This window comes from Balaenoptera acutorostrata, chromosome 9, assembly GCF_949987535.1.
Source record: "Balaenoptera acutorostrata chromosome 9, mBalAcu1.1, whole genome shotgun sequence".
Taxonomy (NCBI): Eukaryota; Metazoa; Chordata; class Mammalia; order Artiodactyla; family Balaenopteridae; genus Balaenoptera; species Balaenoptera acutorostrata.
This window is the reverse complement of record NC_080072.1, coordinates 48,804,864-48,824,582: the sequence shown is the minus strand read 5'-3', so window position 1 is coordinate 48,824,582 and position 19,719 is coordinate 48,804,864. Positions and strand designations below refer to the sequence as shown.

General features: G+C 54.4%; 1 protein-coding gene across 3 annotated transcripts in view; it reads right to left on the bottom strand.

The window, feature by feature from the left end:
- Positions 1 to 18,981, bottom strand: part of LMO1 (LIM domain only 1) — a 40,349-nt gene extending 21,368 nt beyond the window's left edge. Inside the window, exons 1-2 of one of the 3 annotated variants that reach the window (XM_057553097.1) lie at positions 18,837 to 18,981; positions 14,156 to 14,415 (exon numbers count right to left, since the gene is read on the bottom strand). In XM_057553097.1, coding sequence (XP_057409080.1) covers positions 14,156 to 14,180 — 25 coding nt within the window. In that variant the 5' untranslated portion in view covers positions 14,181 to 14,415; positions 18,837 to 18,981. Of the gene's footprint in view, positions 1 to 13,589; positions 13,865 to 14,155; positions 14,416 to 18,836 lie in introns of those variants that run through there. The other 2 variants (XM_057553098.1, XM_007172813.2) reach the window with 2 other exon arrangements.
- Between the last annotated feature and the right edge of the window lie 738 nt (positions 18,982 to 19,719).

Below are 19,719 nucleotides of genomic sequence, written 5' to 3'. Positions count from 1 at the left end.
GGGCAGCACCCTTTGTGGCTAATCTGAGAGGGTGACTCGAGATGAAGCATGTGGCCGGCAGAGGGAGTCAGGCCTGCGCTGTGGCAGGGTGCACCCAGCTGCCCCTGAATCTGGGGTCTGGACGGACGCTATTAGGGTTTCTCTCCTCTTGAAGGAAAGAATCCAAAGCCTTCACCCTGGAAGGGAAGGCAGAGCACCTGGGAATGTGGGCCATGGGGAGAAGAGTGTGGCCAGTGTGGAATGGGCTGGGTGGCTCTCTAGGCCCTGGGCAGCCAGGCAGGAGCGGTGCTGTACACAGATGTCCCGAGGGACAGTTCACTGCAGAGGCAGGGCTTTAGACTCAGCTCCCCACGGAAGTGCACTTAGACACAAGTTCTGCTCTTCTCGGGCCAGTCCTGCTCACATATATAATCAGGGGGTGGACTGTAATTAGACACAGATAAGGGTAGGGAGACTTAGCTCTTTCCCAGAATCAGGAGCTTTCGTGGAAGCCAGTCTGAGAAAGAAAACCGGCCCAGGGCTGGGAAGGCCATGAAACATTTTACAGACAGATCACATGAGATCACAGGAGTTCGGAAGTGGGTAGCTGGGCAGGTCTGGGCTTGCTGTTTCCCTGCCCTGGTGTGCTCCCGCCTGCCTCAGGCCTACAGGCTTTGGCTCACTCCTTTGGAGTCTGGAAAGCCAGGATCTTGGTCCAGTCACAGGGCAGCCACAGAAGAGGACGTGTAGGGGCCGCGGAAGCCTCAGGCCAAAGCTGGGCAGGGCCAGCAGGGGCCTCCGGGACAAGAGTGGGTAAGGACAGGCTTGCAGTCAGAGTCTGCCTTCCCTGGGGCTCAACTCCAGAAACTCAGGCCCTGCTGCTGGTAGCTGAGACGCTCTAGCCAAGATCCTGACCACCAGGAGACCTCAGAGGAGCCCCCCACATTCCCAAGGCCGCAGCTCTAGTCAAGCCCTCCACCATTTCTTTCCTGGACTTCAACTGCCTCCTCTCTGACCATCTGGACCCCATCTGCATCCCCCGCCACTGCCCCAGGCCCAGACTGCAAGCTTGGAAGGAAGAAAACTGCAGGAAGGAGCAGGGGGCAGTCTGAGGCTGGAGGTCACACTACAGTGGCCACACTATAAAGCTCCAAAGGAAGAACGCTTCCCTCCTACATCATGGCTGTTTTTTATTTTTATTTTCTGCCCCTAGTTTTATGCCCTCCAATTATTCTCCACAGAGTAGATGTAGTATAATAATATATTTGGTCTTTGTTCCAGGTTCCTGGCACAGAGCTCCTAAAAACCTCGGAATTTCCTGAGTGATAGGAGTATCTTTTGTTATTCATAGGAGACCCTTTTGAGCACCTCTGAGTTTATGCTAATGAGGTGACTTAGGGTGAGGGCCCTAGGTAGCCTCAGGATGGGGCTGGTCACCAGAAAGACCAAATGATTAGAGGGTTAGAACTTTCTGCCTCACCCACTCACTTCCAGGAAAGGCTGGGGAGTGGCCAGTGATGGAGTTCTATACAAAGTCTTGAACAAGATTTGATAAGGTCTGGGTTGGTGAACATGTCCACCCATACCCCAACTCCACAGGGACAGACGCTGCTGCTGTGCTCGGGACCCTTCCAGACCTCACCCTATGTACCTCTTCATCTACCTGTTCATCTGTATCCTTTATCATTTCCTTAGAGTAAACTGGTAAAAGTAAGTCAATGTTTCCCTGAGCTTTGTGAGCCATTCTAGGAAACTATCTCACCTGAGGAGGGGGTGAACCCCGATTTACAGTGTGTTGGTCAGAAGTACAGGTGACAACCTGGACTTGCGATTGGCCTCTGAAGTGGAAGCAGTCTGGTGGGACTGAGCCCTTAACCTGTCATCTCTAGGTAGATAGTGTCAGAATTGAGTTAAATTTGTAGGACACACAGTAGGTGACCATTGAGAATTGGAGAATAGCTTGGTGGTGTCGAAAAACATTCCAGAGTAGCCCAAATGATCTTAATAAAATGGAAATGTGCCCTCTCTCTGGGATAAAGGAACTCTTATGATCCTCTCTGCTCTCCTCCCGCCCTCCTTCACCTGTTAACTCATTCACTCACAGGTCACTCAACAAATATTTACTAAACACCTACTAGGGGCTAGCCCCTAACACCTATATGTTAATAAGAATTATATCAACGTTGATGATTTTTCATCAAGAAAGTAGTTCTTAGGGAGCTTCATTAAGTCAGTTCAATGCCTTGATCAATTTTCTATTCACTAGAGTTAAACCATTTCTTCCTCTTTCTCCATTTTCATTTTATTGAAATTATTTTCATTGGGATAAATTATTTTTAAATTTTTAAGTGACTATTTGGTTTATGATCAGCTTTGGGTTCAAATCAAATCTTACAAATTAGAACTTCCATTTGCTGCTGAGACTTCTTTTGTAGTAATTATTTCTACCAGAAAATATTTCCTGAGCCAACTTCGGCAGATAAATTTTATCAGGAAAATTTGATTCCTCTGTCAATTTTTAGTCAATAACATATTTTGCCAGGTGCAGTCTTAGCTGTTGCCAGTTTTGCTTTGTGTTAATTATTTCAACCAATTTAAGTTTTTTCCTGGATCATTTTGTTCCTTTACATTTTCAGTAATACTAATGAGATGTTATTCTCGTTATATAAGGCATATTTTAGCACCGCTCTGATAAAGCATTCTGAGGATCAAAGAGTAGCGTGAACACATCCTCGGGGCAAAAAGGCAGGTCAAAACATCACACTCTGCACTTGGGCTGAGTACCACCAGGTCAGGACCTGGTGCCCGAGGTAGCCCTGCCCACTGCCCTCTGCTCCTCTGGAGCCCTAGCCCCTGCCAAGATGCCTGGCAGTTGGGAAACAGCTTCTAGCTGGGGTGAGAGCAGCCACCTACAAGAGACAGCCTCTGATTGACAGGCAAAGAGATGGGGTTCAGCCCTGATGTCCCATCCCAGGTTGGATGCAGCCTCTGCTGGGCCCCAGACTTTTCTACTCAGAAAGTATCTCAGCTGAGATTTCAGCTGAGTATCTCAACGTCAACTGAGAAAGGAAATAGATGCTTCTTGGTGCCTCAGTCCCCCCGCCCTCCAACCATCGATAAAAGGAGATAATTTACCAGGGTCCTCTCAGGTCTGAGGCTGTGACTTGCTCACTGGCCTCCAGTCTTTGGGCCTACTCCAAGGGTCCCCTCTGCCTCCTAGTTGAGGCTCTGCCTGGGAACAGCCAGGGATGGGACCGTCCACCTGGATTCAAATATGGCAAGACCAAGTATGGAGGGCCGGAGGCCACAAATGCTCTCATCTGGGATCTCTACTTCTCCTGACCCCAGGAGACCAAAGAAAGACACAGAAACGTCAACGGGGTGGTTTCTTTCTCCTGGCCTTGGCCTCACCTCACCCGTTCCCCACCAGTGGTCACGTCTCCATGCACAGTACCACTAGGCATCAAGCAGCCAGCGACCCTTGAAACATCAGTGGGAAAACGTAAACCCAGAGAGGAAAAGAGGCCTGCCCAGGGACGTACTGGGACGTACCCAAGGAATGTGAGTTGGTGGTAGAGCCAGGCTGAGGATGCATGAGTTCTGGTCCCAGACCAAAGGAGAGCCTCCTTCAGCCCTGTTCCCACGTGAGGAACTGCTGAAGTGGCCTCTGCCCAGGCCACCTCAAAGACGCCGTCTCCACCTGGCCCGGCAACAGCCAGCGAGGGGTTGAGGCTCTCAGTCCAACAGCTGTGGGGAGGCTGGCTCAGGAAGGAACCACTCTCACCTCCTCTGAGTCAGAAGAGGGGCCCTGGAGTAACAGATGGCTGCTTTGCAAGATTGCCCTCTCTGGGCATAACCTACTCCTCTGCAAAATGGGGCTAGTGTTTGATCTCCAGCCTCCCAAAGGTGCTGTGAAGATGAAATGAAAGGCTTTGAGACATCTGTGGCCTTCCCTGGGGTGAGGTGATGCAGGAAACAGAGGTACCAGGCCTCCCGATACCCTGGACACCTTGGGGCCTAAGACGCTGTTCCAGAGGCTGACCTCTCACAGTAGGCCAGTTCCTAAAATGGTGCTAATGATCCTCTGTTACACAGGGTCTTCATACCCTGTGTAACCCCCCCTCCCCCAACTTCCTTGAGTATGAGCTGGACCTAGAGACTTGCTCCCAAGGAAGAAAATACAGCAAAACTGATGGAATGTCACATCTGTGATTACATGTGTCACATCTTATAAAAGACTGTGACTTCCTGCTTGCTAGCAGACACTCTCTCTTCATGGCTTTAGGAAGCAAGCTGCCCTAATGGGGAAGCCCACGAGGCATGGAACGGAGGGCAGCCTCTGATCAGCCGTCAGTGAGGAATGGAGGCCCTCAGTCCAGCAGCCCATGAGGAACGGAATCCCACCAACAACCACATGAGTGAGCTTGAAAGCTCACTCCCCCGGATGACCCTTCAGACGAGACCACAGCCCCGGCCAACGCGTTGATCATCGTCTGTGAGAGACCCTGAGCAGAGGACCCAGCTAAGCTGTACCTGGACTCCTGACCCACAGATGCTGTGAGATTAAAAAATGGGTGTTGCTTTAAGCTGCTAAATTGTGAAATAATTTGTTACGCAGCAAGAGATAACTAATACACCACCACACTGGCATACACATACAGGAGAGTAGGGACCTTTCTTCAGGCCAGAGAGACAGAGCCTGTGGACTGATCTCTGCCCTACAACCCCTGCTGCTGTGAGCTTCCTTCTGGAGCCCCATCCTTGCTGTGTAGTGTTGTAAGGAGAGGACAGAGGACAGCAGGGTCCCTGCTCTCCAGTGGGCAGACCAGGAAAGTGGGTGGAGCTGACCCACTTCCTCGTGGAACCATCACCCTGGGTCCTCTCCAGAGAACAGTCCTGCCAAGCTCTGAACCCCAGGCATGTCTGGAGCAGAGTAAACGTTCCAAAGCACAGCCACATCCGCTTTCTCCCTTGCTCCTCCTAAAACCCTAGGAAGGGTAGGGAAACCACACCAACCATCTCTAAGACCAACAAGAGGTGTGCTGAGTGAAGGGTCAACAGACCTAAAAGGTGTTCGTGATCATACCCATTTTACCAGTAAGAATTACTATTCAGTTTACTATCTAGAATTATTCAGTGGCCGAGGCGGGATTTGAACCCAGGCTGTCTGACTCAAAGCCCGAGCCAGTTCCACTTGTTTTACAAATGGGAAAACTGAGAAACAGAGAGTTTAAGAATTCATGATGGCACCCACAGGCACCTGCCCCCCCCCCCCCGCCCCAAATCCTTCCTGGACAATCTGTCACCAAGGGATCAGGATTTGGAGTTTTTAAAGATTCAGGGGAGAGGAAAGACGGGTGCTCGTGGGAGCCATCGGAGCCCAGACCAGAGCTGCTCCCACTTACCCGAGAAAAACTGGCCTCCCTCCCCTTCTCTATCAAGTCATTGTGCCAACCAGCAAAGTTGAGTTATTAAAACTCCCTTCTGGGGTACCACATGGATTTTTCTCCACTGAGACTCAGAGCAGAGGGGTGGCCGCTCCTACCACACAATATTGAAATGTCAGGAGTTTAAGGCTTGCGTTGGTTGAGTCATAAGTTATCAGCACCCAGTGAGGGCCGACAGAATGCCTCCCTTAAATTATTAAGCAGAAAGCGTCAGACTGTAATATTTTGCTAAACCAAAGTACAGACACAGACAAAGATGTCATTTCAATATTTGAAACCAGCAAGTTTAATTTAAAATAAGAGCAAACCAATAAGCTCAGAACATAGCGGCGTATGAGAGGAAAATTATACTGAGAGAGGAAAAAAAGTGGAAGGACTTAAGAAATTTATAAAAGTAATCTCCAAGTGGAAATTAGAAATCAAGGCCTAGAAACAGAATAACACAAAAGAAATATTACTGTCCACTTTCTAAATCAATATAACACTGCTCCACGCTGGAATTACCATGGTAACTCAAGTAAAAAGAATCAAGCAATTCTTATTATTTCAAAATAAAATCACAGCCTGAAGCCTGGGTTTTATTACAACCACTGATAGATCGCTGGCTTGTATTTATCTGAAATATTGCTTTTCAATCAGCTGGTTTATGAATGTACACGGGCCTCTCACCAGCCCACCTACTGCCCTGCTTTGAGGCAAGGGGCTAACCAATGAATTGATTCTCGCCTGGCTGCATCTGCATGTATGTCCAGGTTTCAATCAGCTCTGGGAACCACGGAGCTTCACGCCCCTTCTAACCAATTGGTGGCTTTGCAGGACAGAGGGAAAGCCAGAGAAGGCAGCGGGGACTGACCTCACTGTGGTCCCCCTCCAGGCTCGCCCATGGAGGAATGGGCCAGGGCTCTGATGTCAGCCCCCAACAAGTGCCCCAACTGCAAGCCTCCCTCACCCCCACCCCAAGTCATCCTCTTGCTGGCTCCACCCCTCTCCCATGAGCTCCCCCTACCCCGAGTGTCCTTCTCCCCATCCAAGACTGCCAGCCGCAACGGGGGAGCTGGGAGTCGGCAGAGCACAGAGGAGAGCAGATGGCCTGGGTTCCCAGCCCAGCCCTGGGCTTGCGAGTTGTGAGACCTGCACACGGCACCACATCTCTACCCCTTCCCCTATCCACTCCCTTTGCGATGTGACTTTCCACCTCCTTCCTTCAAGGATAGAATCTGTTTCCCCATCCCTTGAACTTGGGCTGGGCTTGTGATTTATTTTGGCCAACAGAATGTAAAGTGACAACATCCCAGAGCCAAGCCTAGGTCTCAAGAAGATTTGCGTCCATTCTCTCTCCTGGACCTGCCTCCAGCCTGAGAACAATCTGGAAGAGCCTGCTGGATGATGAGGGACATAGTCTTGTTATCCCCAGCATCCAGTTTGATCAGCCATCTCTCAGGTATGAGTGAGTCTAGCCGAGACCCGAAAAACTGCTTAGCCAAGCCCAGCCTCCATCACTGAACCACAGGTTCGAAAGCTAAATAGATGTTTGTTGTTTTGAGCCTCTGAGTTTTTGGGTGGTTGGTTAAATAGCAATAACTAACTGATACACATGCACAGGACAATGCTCACTTTTAACTAAGGGTTCACTGAAACAAGAACTGTTGTGTAAAGACTGAGAGGCTGAAGCCAAAAAGATCATCCTGTAGCTGTGTAGAGAGCACTGTCACTTCACATAGGCATGAGGCTTCCAGGCCTATCAAGTGTGTACATGGACATTAGGTGTCAGTTAGGTGTTGCTTCCATTGTAGAGATGTGAAAACTGAGGCTCAGGAAGTTGTCTGAAGTCACACAGCAGTCAGCTGGGACTAGAAGCCAGGTCTCCTGACTCATGCTAGCAGGCTACACCTGAAGACAGTAGGCCATTCAAGAAAGCCCACTTAGGAAGGGGCAGGAGGTAGAGCTAGGGACCCAATCTGACCCGGTAGGCCTGCACTCTGGGGCATCTGCCTCGGCTACCTGGACCAGCCTGCTTACTCTTCTCTACCATCTGCTTTTAATTTGCCCTCAGTTACGTCAGCCACTGTAGGCTCCTGCCTTAGCCAGAACACAAAATAAACATACTCCAACCAATGAGAGATGAGCTTGTTGCTAGGTTGGGTGGATGTGACTCTGAGCAGGACCTGGAATGGTCTGTAAGAGGCCTTGACCGCCTGTAGGCTCCTACGAGGCCAACCAAAGGGGAGAGGATGCGGCAAGGGGACAACATGAGCAAGGGTATAGAGGCAAATGCCAGGTCTGCATGGGACACAAAACCAGAGTGGACATATTAGACCTGCCCAGCTTAGTGTGGCAGCAGGTCTCAGGCAGAATGTCAGGGTAGCAGAGGCTGGGTCCTCTGAAAGGAGGTAGATGGGATGGGAGAAGGGTGGTGGCAGAACAGAAAGAGCTGGGTCCAGAGTCCCAGATGAATGCAATCCAGTGGTATGCTGACAGATATCTCACAACTGATTCTCTGGGGAAAAAACCCTTGATTTGTATTGTTTGCCAATTTCCGTGGTGTTCATACTTCCACTATGGCTGATGTCAAGCTACCCATGTGATATCACTGAACTCAGAGCAGGGAAAAGATGTGCAAAATCAGCTCTTGCAAGCCAGTGCAAGTTGACTCCCCTGGTGGAGTCTTATCTTGAGTACAGACCTACCAGAAAAACTCACTCTAGCAGCACCACGAAAAGCTCAGCCTGAGGGCGGAAGGATGCCCTGTGTGCCTCAATGTCTTTCAACTCCAGGTAGGGCAGGAAGGCCGCAAGGGCTACAGGCCACGTGCACCTCTGGGGCTTCTCCAGTCCGTGAAGTCTCAGGCCACGTTAGCAACCATCAACACCTGCCAGGAGCACCTACATCTGAGGACAGAACCATGCGTCCTGGGCTGTCAGTAGGGCCGTGAGTAGGATGCCCAGACACATGGCCTTGGTCCAACTGACATTTCTAACCTCATCGGAGATTTCTACCATTCAGCCTTATCATGTTTTGGGTACAGGCAGAGGGCATGGAAGCTGGGCATGGAACACTGAAAGATGCAGAAGCTCTGGGCTCTAACTCCCTACATAACCCTGGGCAACTCGCTTGCCCAGCCTCAACTATGCCCGTATAAATGGAAGGGCTTGCAAAGAGTGATCTTGGAGCCTTCTTCCCATGGTGCTACCCGCCTTGGAAATCTGGACAGGGGTGAGTAGTGAGTCTACCCTGCTTCCTGGACAGTGGTGACTGATGGCCATTACGGATAAACTAGAAGAGGGAGGGTTAGGACCCAGTGCCTGGCAGTGAGCAAGGCACTGACCTGGGCACAGGACTATTTCAGATCATATTGTGGCTGTGTAGAGAGCACTGTCTCTTCACACACGCATGAGGCTTCTTGGTTTATCAAGGGTGTACATGGACATTATCTCATTTAATCCTGATAACAATCACGCCGGTTAGATGTGGTTGTTCTCACTGCAGAGATGAGAAGGTATAGAGGCAAAGCAATCTCAACATTGGGTGGGCACAGGACACAGAACTACAGTGGATGTACTGGACCTGCACAGTTTAGCACTATAGCAGCTAAACCAGTCCCAGTCCCGTGGTACTTGCCACACTGGGGGTACCCAGGTCCTTTTTTCTACCTTCTTCCCTAACTCCTTCCAAACTTCCTAATGTGTCTGATCGGGGTTCCTGGGAGGCCCTCTGGCCCCTGGAGATGGACCCCAACTACAGCTTTGGCCTCCTGGCTACATGCGGGCAGCTCTGCCCTGTGTCGATGCAGCTCTGGTGGGGGCCTGCATCTGCTGAGGACCCCAGCCTGGCTTGGGTCACTCCCCCATCAGCCTCTCCATCTCTGTCTTCTACTCAGAAGGCCCAGCCAGGACTACTTCCCAGGTCCAGCAGCCTTGCTTGCCCCAGCAGCACAGCTGCACTGAGGCTAAACCTCGTGTCTCCTTCGGCCACAGAAGGTCGGCCGCCAATGCTTGCTGGCAATCATCCATCTGTTCCAAGGGGGAGAGACCAAAATAGACCTCCCCTTGGTCCTACTCTCAGATAGGCCTGCTGAGTGGTTTCTTAAATGGAAGTGGGTGGGGCACCACCCCATCTGACTCTGGGACCCGGAGTCGGGTAGGAAATCAATTCTCAGGAGGGATGAGAGGCAGGCCCCGACTCTAGAAAAATGCACATTTCTAGTGTGCTAAAAGCATCACTGTGGGGCGAGAGACAGAGAGAGAGAGAGAGGCAGTTCCTATGGCCACAGAGGCCAAGTGAGTGGCCAGGCCAGCACTAAGCCCCGGCATGCAAAGGGTGAAGCTTTTAGGCGAGCAGCGGCCAGTGATCTCAGCTTCCCCCAGTCCTAATGCTCCCAAAAGGCTCTCTCCCACTCCCTGTAATTGGGCATCAGTAGTTAATGCAGTATTGACTGCATTACACGCTCCCGTGCCTCCCCTTGCTAATGCCAATTGCATCACCTTGTACAGTCACTGGCTTGCTTAGCCAATAGCCGTTAAAAGCAATCCAAATCATGAATCATATGGGAAACTTTTAGCAAGACACTGCCATCCGAGGAGACAATTTACAGTTGAGTTAATCTGGGTACATTAGCAAGACACGGATTCTGGACGACAGACCAATTTATGTTGTTTCCCTGTCCCCCCCGCCCCCGCTTAGTGCTCCGCGTGGGCAGATGAATGGAAGAGCAGGGAACAGACAGAAGCACCTGCTTTTTTACCCCAGGCTCTGGGAGCGGGTGGGGGAGACCCATCTTTACAGGCTCCTTGCCTGGCTGAGTTCAGGCAGGAAGGGGACACGGCTGTACGTGCTGCTCAGGTTCTGTGAGGCCTTGTTTCCCTGTAGTGAGGAGGTGGCTGCAGCCCGGGCTGGCCTGGTAGTTGCAGATGGAGACCTTCCTCTTCCAGGCATACAGTGGGTGCCAGGCCTGGTCCCTACCCTGCCAGCCCCACAAGGCCTTTACCAGCCCTCAGCAGGCAGCAGTGTCCACTGGGCTCTGCCGTCCTGCTGATGGGCTGGGATCTGTGGTGTGGAACAGCATCAGGGCCCACTCCCTGCCTTACCCCCAGGGCTGTGGAGGTCCTGGCCACAGGAGAGGCCGCCAGTACCGTCTGTGGTCCAGAGCATGACGGGATATTCTAGGAGGTCCTGCTGGTCAGCACCCAAGCACAGCCGAGAGCCTGCCCTCGTGGATCAACCGAGTCAGCTGTGGACGCTGCACTCAGTAGTCGTTGACAACTGAAGGTGCACCGTCTGGTCCTCCTCAGCCCAGCTCCAATCTCTTTAGGTGTTTTTGACTTATTAAAAATGCCCTAGGAATTATGTCTGATGTTTAGTTCCACAGCCTGCCTGATGCTTCCTGTGGTCACCCCAGCCCTCCTGCTGGGCCTCTGCAGAGGCAGCTTACACCCGGACCTGTCCTTCTGCAGCATGCACATGGGGACACCCCTTGGGGGTGCCTTTGGCATCCTCCCCTGCCCAGTCCCTCACAACCCAAGGCTCTCACAGTTCTTGGGGCTGCTCAGACCCTCTGCTGCCTGCCCCTGCTCAAGGGCCTTTTCTCCCACAGCGTGAGGGCTAATTTGCCTCTCAGGACTCAGGGCTGTAACTCCCCTTGCTCCCCTGGGGCTGCAAACCTCCCTGGAAAGCCCACAGCCTGGTGCCAGCCCAAGAGCAGGTGCCAGGGGAAGAAGGGCTGTTTCTCCAGGAAGGTTGGAGCTGGGCTTCCGTTGCTGACAGGCAGGCCCGACGGCATGTAGAAAGGCAGGACCCTGAGTTCCAGTAAAGTGGAGCTGCCTAGGCCAAGAGCAAGCATCCAAATGAAAGCAATTAATCTTAAAACCTGAAGTTTAACCGTTTGCAAAACAGATCTCTCCTCTCTGTGGTGGCCCTTCACTGCTCGACCTAATGGATTACTTTATTAATAATGCACTGTGCTTAAAAGCAAAAAAAAAAAATTTTTTTCTGACGATTCAATACTTCAAAAAGTCTCTTAAACCCGTTGCTACGGCAAAGCGATTGATATTTTATTATCTTTCAGAAGTGCAACATGAAAGCCCTGCAGCCCAGCAGAGCAAGAGCTTTGGTCCTCAGCAGCTGGCGGACCTGACTTCAACCAGAGGAGCCCCGGCCTCTTCCGACAAGATGCTGTCAGGTGGAGAAAAGGCATTGGGGGTGGTTAATAGGAGCCTGAGTTCCCGCTGCAGCCAGACAAAGGGTGCAGTCCGCAGCCCTGAGGAACACACCCCTTGGGGGCCCTGGGGACCAATGCTTACTCCCAGCCCAGACGGCCACCTGCTGGGAGGGCATAAGTGCAAGGAAGGATTTAGGCAGCAGGTGTGGGGGGAGGGTGAGTATATCCAGAGCCTTTCTCCCTCCCCCAACTGAAGGTACCACCTTCAAGGTTTCCTGGAACCAGGAGATGCTAGACTCCAATGGGGAGCGGAGGGTGGATTTTATGAGCAGAAAGGTTGCTTTTGGAAGACAGCTCTAGGCTGAGCAGGACAAGAATCAAATGGCTCCTCAGGACCTAAGCCAGCCTTCTTCCTTGTGCTGTGATGTGTCCCAGAGCTCAGTGACATCAACAGCACAGAGCACCATATGGTTTAGCCTGGACAGGGTGGGGGGCTTGTGGGGCAGTGTGAGCTCTCCTCCACAGGTCTGGCGAAGACTAGGGAAAATACATACGCCCAGGGTGTAGGCAGGAGACGGGCTAAAATGACCTCCAGAGAGCCATTCCCATTCAGGGCTCACCTGGAAACCTTTAGTATCACAAAGCCCGGGGCATTCTGGGTGCCTGCACAGAGTGCAAGACCCGAGGTGGTGGTGGTGGTGGCGTCGTCTTATTGGCGGGAGACCAGTCTCCCTGCCTGAGGCCGCCCACGTATAGGGCCTGGGTCTTCTGGATTTCTGGCTTGGGCCTGGGGAGCCAAGCATGCCAGACAATCTCGGCTAAAGACATACGCTGATTTCCACATGCTCCCCATGGTGGGAGTACCTCCAAACACCAAGGAAGGACCCTCTGCCCTGGCTCCTCATTTTACCAAGAGGGAAAGTGAAGAGATGGGTATGACTGGTCCGAGATTACACAGGGAGTTAGTGGAGAAAGGAGCTAAATCAAGGTCTCCTCCCTCCTTATCTGGCCTGACCCCAGACCCCTTCTTCTCTTTTTCAATCTGTACACAACTGCACCAGCCCAGCCCTCTGATGGCCCACATGGGGCTCCAGGGGAGGGGTCCATGAAGAGAGAAAAGCATACAGGAGATGGATGTCACACCCCAGCCAGACCCTGGACAATGGATTCTTTTGGCCAGAGCATTTAGTTCCCCCTCCCTCTCTTTCCACACTCACGCTGAGAAATGGCCTTGCGGGCCACAGGGCTCCCGCACATGCCACCCCCAGGCCAGATATTTTAAATGTCCCTCCCTGCTGGAGGTCTCAGAAGGTGGGAGGGGAGGCTAGGGGCATCAGCACATGGTGGCAGCAAAGTGAACATCCTGTGTGACCTTAAGTCACTTAACTTCAGATTTTCACCAAGTGACCATGTCAGTAGCACCACTGACCTGGAGGGCAAGAGGGCACAGATCTCTACTACTCACTAGCAGAGGTCAGAAGATGTCACTCTAAGAGGATTCCCGCTGACTCACAGAAAACCCACCTTCTCAGTTCCTTACCAGTAGAACCCAGGTGATGGCGTGGGTGCTAACAATTAAAATCACATCTCCCTCCCGACAACACTAACAAACTTAACAAGCCAGGTAACCTTCACCTACAGGGCAGGAGGGCCTGGAACAGCCAGGGAATGGCCCCTCTTGACCCTGAGGGCTGCCCTTGGGTCACAGGGCACCCCTGGTTTTACCCTCAAGGGGACTGGGTTCTCCAACCTCTCCTGCACATACCAGGACAATTACTGCAGGGCACTCCCAGTCAGGAAGGCTTTGGGGTGTGTGGGACCACCATGGGTCCCTCTGTTCTGACCTCCCGGGTGCAGTGAGGCTCTTGACCAGGGCAAGTCCATGCCGCTCCTGCACTCGTGCTACTGGCCGGGAGCAGGACACTTTCTTCCTCTGGGCCAAACTCCTGCCTCCGATTTCAAGAGACAAGGAGACAGTGGGAATCACAGGAGGCAACCCTTTTTCTCACCGAGCTTTCGGGCAGCTGTCTCCCCGAGGGTCCGGCCGGCCTTTCCCCTCGCCTGCCGGGCACCCGGCGGCCACCGTCTTTCCCCGCGCGCCCGCTCTCCGCAAGCTCTGGAGTCCGATTTCCCGAAGCCACTGATTTGCTCGGCGCTCAGCGCCTCTCGGGTTACGCGGGCGGCGCGAGGCTGATGGCTGCGGTGAGAGGAGCAGCCGCAAAGACGAAAACGCTCTACGTGAACCACCGCTGCGCCGAATTCGGAGGGCAGCCGGAGCCTCCACGCGGCCCCGCAGAGCATCACACGGCCGGCGCACAGCTCGCCCTCCCGCGGTTCGGTCCGGCCTGTCCCGGCCCCGGGGCCGCGCAGCCCGGGGCTCCCTCATCTCCCCACGCCAGTCCCACTCGGTCCTCCCCCCGCCCCCGGCTCCAGCCCCAGCCCCCGGCGGACCGCCCGCCCGACAAGCCCGGCACAGCCCAGCGTGTGCGCGCCGGTGTCCTGGCGTGTGTGTTCCCGCGCGCCGCGGCGGGGGGCGCGGGTGTGCGGGGAGTCGGGACCCCCGCCCGCCACCTACCGTCCTCCTTGTCCAGCACCATCATCTCGGGCGCTCCGTGTCCAGCCGCAGCTCGGCTCGGCCGGGAGAAGGGCGCCGGCTCCGGGCGCGCTTCGGCGGGGCGGCCGGTCCTCGGGCAGCTAGCGGGCTCTAATTACCCGCTTGCCCTGCTCTTAACCTAGATTGCACTCAGCTAGAATTACATTCAGGAGTGAAGCACTTCGCAGATACAAAAGCAGTCTCACCTACTTTTGTGCCTCAGAATTGCAAGGAACTATGAACTGCAATTTAGAGAGAGGGAGAGGGAGAGAGAAGGGGGAAGAGAGGATCAGAGCCGTTTCTTTGATTCTCACCTTCTAAATGGCTCAATTTGCCCAGTATAATCTGTCTTAATGTAATTGCATTTGATAGCTCATAACCCTGGCTCTGGCAACGACACAGCTTTCAGCCTCATAAAGTGTTTTCCCCTCGGATTTAATCTGAATCTCAATCTAAAATTATATTCAAAGAGATGGGGGAATCTCGGCGGCCGTCTCCCGCTGCCTTTCTCCCTCAATGTATGAGGTTTGCACTCCTGCTACTGAATAAATGCACACATTTCCCGAGACCCCCCTCCCTCCCGGGTTAATGGGGAGTGGAGACGCGCGTCTGCCCGGCTCCGCAGCGCCGCCTGGAGGCCCGTCGGCCCCAACTCGGCGTGTGGCTCTGCTCAGGACCCAGGGTCCTCATCCCCATTAACTGCCTGGTGGACCACACCTGTCTGTCACTCCCAGCCCCTCAACCTTGATTTTGCCCCCCTCCCACGGGGCAATCTTTCTCTGACCTCGTGCCCTCCCTTCCTACTTCCTCTGCCCGAGGTTTCTGGTTGCTTCCTGGATTGTTTGGCAAAATTAACCCTCTGCAGGGCACAAATTTTCCCACTGTCTGTCTTACAGCACCACCTTTACCCCAGCAGCCCCTCCCAAGAGCATCCTGACTCCATAGAGAATGGGATCCTGTCTCAACTTCTCTCTGAGCAAGCACAGCATGGCCTTAAAGGTTTTTTTCATTCCACAACTATTTATTGAGCATATACTATGCACCAAGCACTATTCTAAGGCCCTGGGGATATAGCAGTGAAAACAAAGATTCCTGCTATTGCAGAGTTGACAATTCTTGCTCTGTAACTCAGGAGGCAGGAAGGAAGACAGTGTTCATCTCCTCTCCCTCTGACCCCTGCTTCTCTCCCAGAGCCCTGGGTCTGGGGCCCAGGCTGCCTGCTCCAGGAAGGCCACTCTTCCATATCAAGAGCATTATTTTCTTGACAGTACAGAGTTCCAGGATGGCATGAAAATCTTAATGGCTTTTCTCCAGACAGATGTGTCAGAGGCTCATCCCCGCAGTCACTTCTGAGGACTAGACCCAGGCAAGGAGAAGGAATTTGGAGTCCCTGGAGGGGCAAAGGGCCACCAATTGAGACTTCATCCCATCTCTGCCAATTACCAACAGTGGACCTTAGCAAGTCATTTTCTCTCCCCAGGCCTCAGTTTCCCTGTTTGTGAAGTGGGAGACCTGCTCTGCTATCTCCAAGGTTGCTGTGGGGACCAGAGGAGATAATGCATGTGAATGTGCTTTGTGAACTGTGGCACCCCAGACAATGGAAGGGTATGTAGTGGGTAAAAAGGAGACTTGGAGGCCAGGTCATGCCCCTTAAGCCCTGGGAGGCCCCAGTGCAGGGTGCTTGACTGGGGAGGGGGATGGGGGAGTGGTGCCGCAGCCTATGGTCCTCTATCTTAGGCAGGAAAGTCAAGCTTTGAGAAAACAGAAGAGAGGCTGCTTCTAATGAGCTGCTTCATCCGCAGCTCAGAGAGCTTCGCTTTCCCCTTCATCTTGAATACTTAATCCTAATAGTCCTTGAGTATATTTGATGTTAAATATATCATTTTGCTCAGACTCACCATCCCTCAGGACTGCAAGCTTGATCTCTCCCCTGCCACTGCAGCTGAACTGTACCCTGAGGGTCTGAGGGAGGCTTTGGCACTGCTGCCGCCGGCACATTTAGTGCCAGCCCCTCACCCCAGCCTGAGTGAGGGGCCCAGACAGTGTAGCAAGCACAGGGTCTGACAGGCTGGCAAGGGGTAGCTTCTTGCTGTAGACACCTCTGTGCTACCTGGAGGTATTCACTCCACAAGGGCTGCAGCCCTACTCCTGACCTCCAGGGTTGCTTCTCCTGACTTTCAGGGTCTGGCCCTGACCCACAAACCTGGACTCCATTAGCTGGGGCCACTTGCTCACTCTTTCATCCATGTGTTGTGCTCGGGACTCCATGCCAACACCAGCTCTTCCCAGCCCCCAGGGTGCCCAATTAGCAGCCACACAGCCAGCATCCCTCTAGGGAGTCAGGGGCCTTGCACCCCACCCCAGGGACTGGTGCAGCCTTGGGGTACTGAGCAGGTGATCGGTGCTGTGTGTGAAGGGCTGGCTGCTTGTGCCCACAGGCAGCTCTCTCTGCAGCCCCAGTGGTGAGCACTGAGTTCCCACACTCACCTGGAGAAGCGCCTCTGCAGAGGCCTTCTGCTTCACAGAGCTACCCAGCAAGCCTTGGACAGTTCGGGTGACTTGAGCTCCCAGCCAGGAAGAGGCCTGCTGGGTTTACAAACCCAGACACGAGCCTGGCTCATCCAGCAGCCTCTCTCTCAGCTTATGGGTAATTGCTGTGCAGGCAGGTAACTCCTGCGCCCACGCTCACTCCTACGCCTCCAGGTCCAGGGGCACGCCCACAACACCAGGGTGCAGTCCTCGGATCCCCTGGGGCTGGGGGAGGTTGTCTGCACCTGACACATTCCACAGGTGATGAGCATATACTCTCACTTCCATACTGCCAAGAGTGCTCCAAAATGCCCTTGAAATGCCTCTGGGGACAGCAGAGGGAGGCCAGTTGATCAGTCCCCTAGGTTACGGTGAGGGAAGAGGGGGTGCTCCTGGCTGCTTTACAAAGTTTTTGTCGTTGTACCTGGCAGTAAAGTCCTGAGGAAGGATTCCTGCATCGGGGTTGGGGGTTGCGGGGGAGGTTGGAAACTTGGTGCCCGAGGGCCCAGGCAGACCAGATATTCCAGAACTCTTCAGTAGAGCCTGTCAGATGTGCCTCAGCCTGAGGGCCCTGCTCCCAACACAGTGCAGCTGTCTCCAAGATGGGGTTACAAGCTGGCCTCACAGGTGACACTCAAAGGGGTATTTGGAGTGACAAAGGCCATTTCCCTGTGGCCGCCACAGTTGACGGGACAGGGTGAATCTACAGACTTTGCAGAACAATCAGGATGCCTGCTGGCCAAGTTCAGATGCCCTGCCCTGCCCTGCCCCCTACTCACACAAAAGCAGCCCATGCACAGAGATTTGCAACCAGCCAGAGTGGAGAAGTACACGGTTGGCAAACTTTTCCTCTTTTGGTTTCTGGAAGCCCTGGACAGGCCTTCTAGGAAGCTGCAGTTATAACTTATTAGGCTTTGTGGGTGCCTAGGCAGAATCTGCACTCCAGAAAACAAGTCTCCCCACTCACTTGATGAAGTCCAATCCACCCCTGCACAACAGCCCAGAGAAGGTTGTCGATATAGGCTGTCGACCAAATGTCCTAGTTTGCCCTGGGACTGAGGGGTTTCCAGGATCCAGGACTGTCAGTGATAAAACAGGGACGGTCCTGGGCAAATCAGGACAGTTAATCACCGTAGTGGGATGTGGTAGGGTGGGACAAGGGACTAGTGGGGCCGGAGAGAAAGGCCAGGCAGCCAGACCCTTCCCTGCAGACCAGCAGCTGCCTCCCAACCCCAAATTTCCCAGCCTCCTGCCTCAGGGCTCCATCTCCTGGGCACCAAAGAACTGCCCTAGCAACTGGCAATGATCCTTGGGCCAGCAGCGCTGTGAGTTCTCCTGAGAGACTGGTAGTTAGAATGGGAAGGGTGTGAGTTGGATCCAGGGGTGGTCCAGATTTTGGGAGAGCCAAGCTTCCTTATGCAACTGGGGCGGGGGGATTTTAAGAAAAGGAACAGTAGATCACTAATACAAATTACAACAGAAGGACTCTGAAGCTTAAAATTCATTAGCTTCAAGGTGAATCCGGCCCTGTTATCTTGGATACATGGCCCATCCACGGGCCCTAGCCAGCGGAGCACCTCCCAGCACGCTGGACTGGGGGAGCTGATGGCGAGCGTCCTCCCCAGCCCTGCCAGGGGTGAAGCAATGTCACCCATCCCGCAGCTATGAAGTTCCAGACCTGAGGGACCCCAGGACAGTGCCGGGTTCTCGGGGCATCCCCCTGGGGGAGTCGTTCCGCAGTCGGTGCAGAAGGGGGAGGGCGTGCAGATACCCAAGTGGGAGGCGGGGAGACTGGGGCCAGCGGGCACTGCGGGGAAGCCCGCGGCGCGGATCGGAGAGGCGCTCCCGTGTCTGCGAGGCGACAAGAGCCAGTGAGAAAGTTCCCGGCCCGAGCGTGCGGGGCTGGCGGGCTCGGGGTGGCCCGTGTGACTTCCTAATCCCGCTGAGAAGCCTCGGGGGCTGAGCCCGGCACCCCGACACACACCCGCGCGCACCTCCACCGCCCGGCTTCCGGGAAGCAGCCTAGCGGCCCGAGGCAGCCGGGAGCCGGGGGCGCTGCCGCCGCGCGGGGTGGTCTCGGCCGGGCCCGCGCCGCCGCCCCCACCCTGCGGCCCGCGGGCCCCCGGGCACCTACCGTCCTCCTGGTCCAACACCATGGTTCCCCCCCCGGGCCGAGGACGCGGAGGGGCGGGCGGCTCGGACTCCGCCGCCGCCCGCCTGCGCTGCTCCCGTCGGCCCCGCGCGGGCTCCGCGCCCGGCTAGCGCTGCCGCGGACGGGGGCGGACGGTCGGGGGCGGACGGACGGGCGCCGGGAGCTGAGCCCAGCGGACAGGGAGCTCGCGCGGGCGGGCGCAACCCGGGGGCGGGGCGGGGCGGGGCTGGGGCGCGTCCGCCGGGCCGGGATCGCCGAGCCGATCCGGCAGCCGCTGCCCGAGTCGGGCCGCCGCCGCCGCCGCCGCCGCCGCCGCGCGCCCTTCTCTGTGCGCTGGCAGCGCTCGCGCAGCCGAGTGAAGCCTGCGTTTCCCAGGGCCCCTCAGATTCCCCTGTTAATTAAATCAATTCATTATGCTCAGATCTGATTAGCGGCCCTTCCCCCCTTTGAATCAATTATTCAATACACAAACATAATTGCTTGGGCCAGAGGTGCCCGCCATTAGCTTATTTAACTCCAAGGACACTAATTACCCGCAGGGCACGGGAACTTTTCTCATTAATTCTGACAAAACACAAAAGCACAGCCAGAGTGTGTGCGTGTGAGGGACTCTGTGTGTGTGTGTGTGTGTGATCACATGCCAGAGTGTGGGCTGTGTGGGGTGGTGAGCCACTGTGTGAGCTTCAGCTGGGACTTGGGGGTGGCGGAATGTGTGTGATTTCGGGTGGGAGTGTGTGGGGTGTCGTTTTGAGTCTGTAACCCTGTCCTTGTGAGTGTGGGACTCCACGTGTGCGACTGTGAGTGCATCGGGCTGGGTGTGGCTCTGAGTCTGGGGACTGAGGGCGAGGGTCCGAGGCCCAGAGCA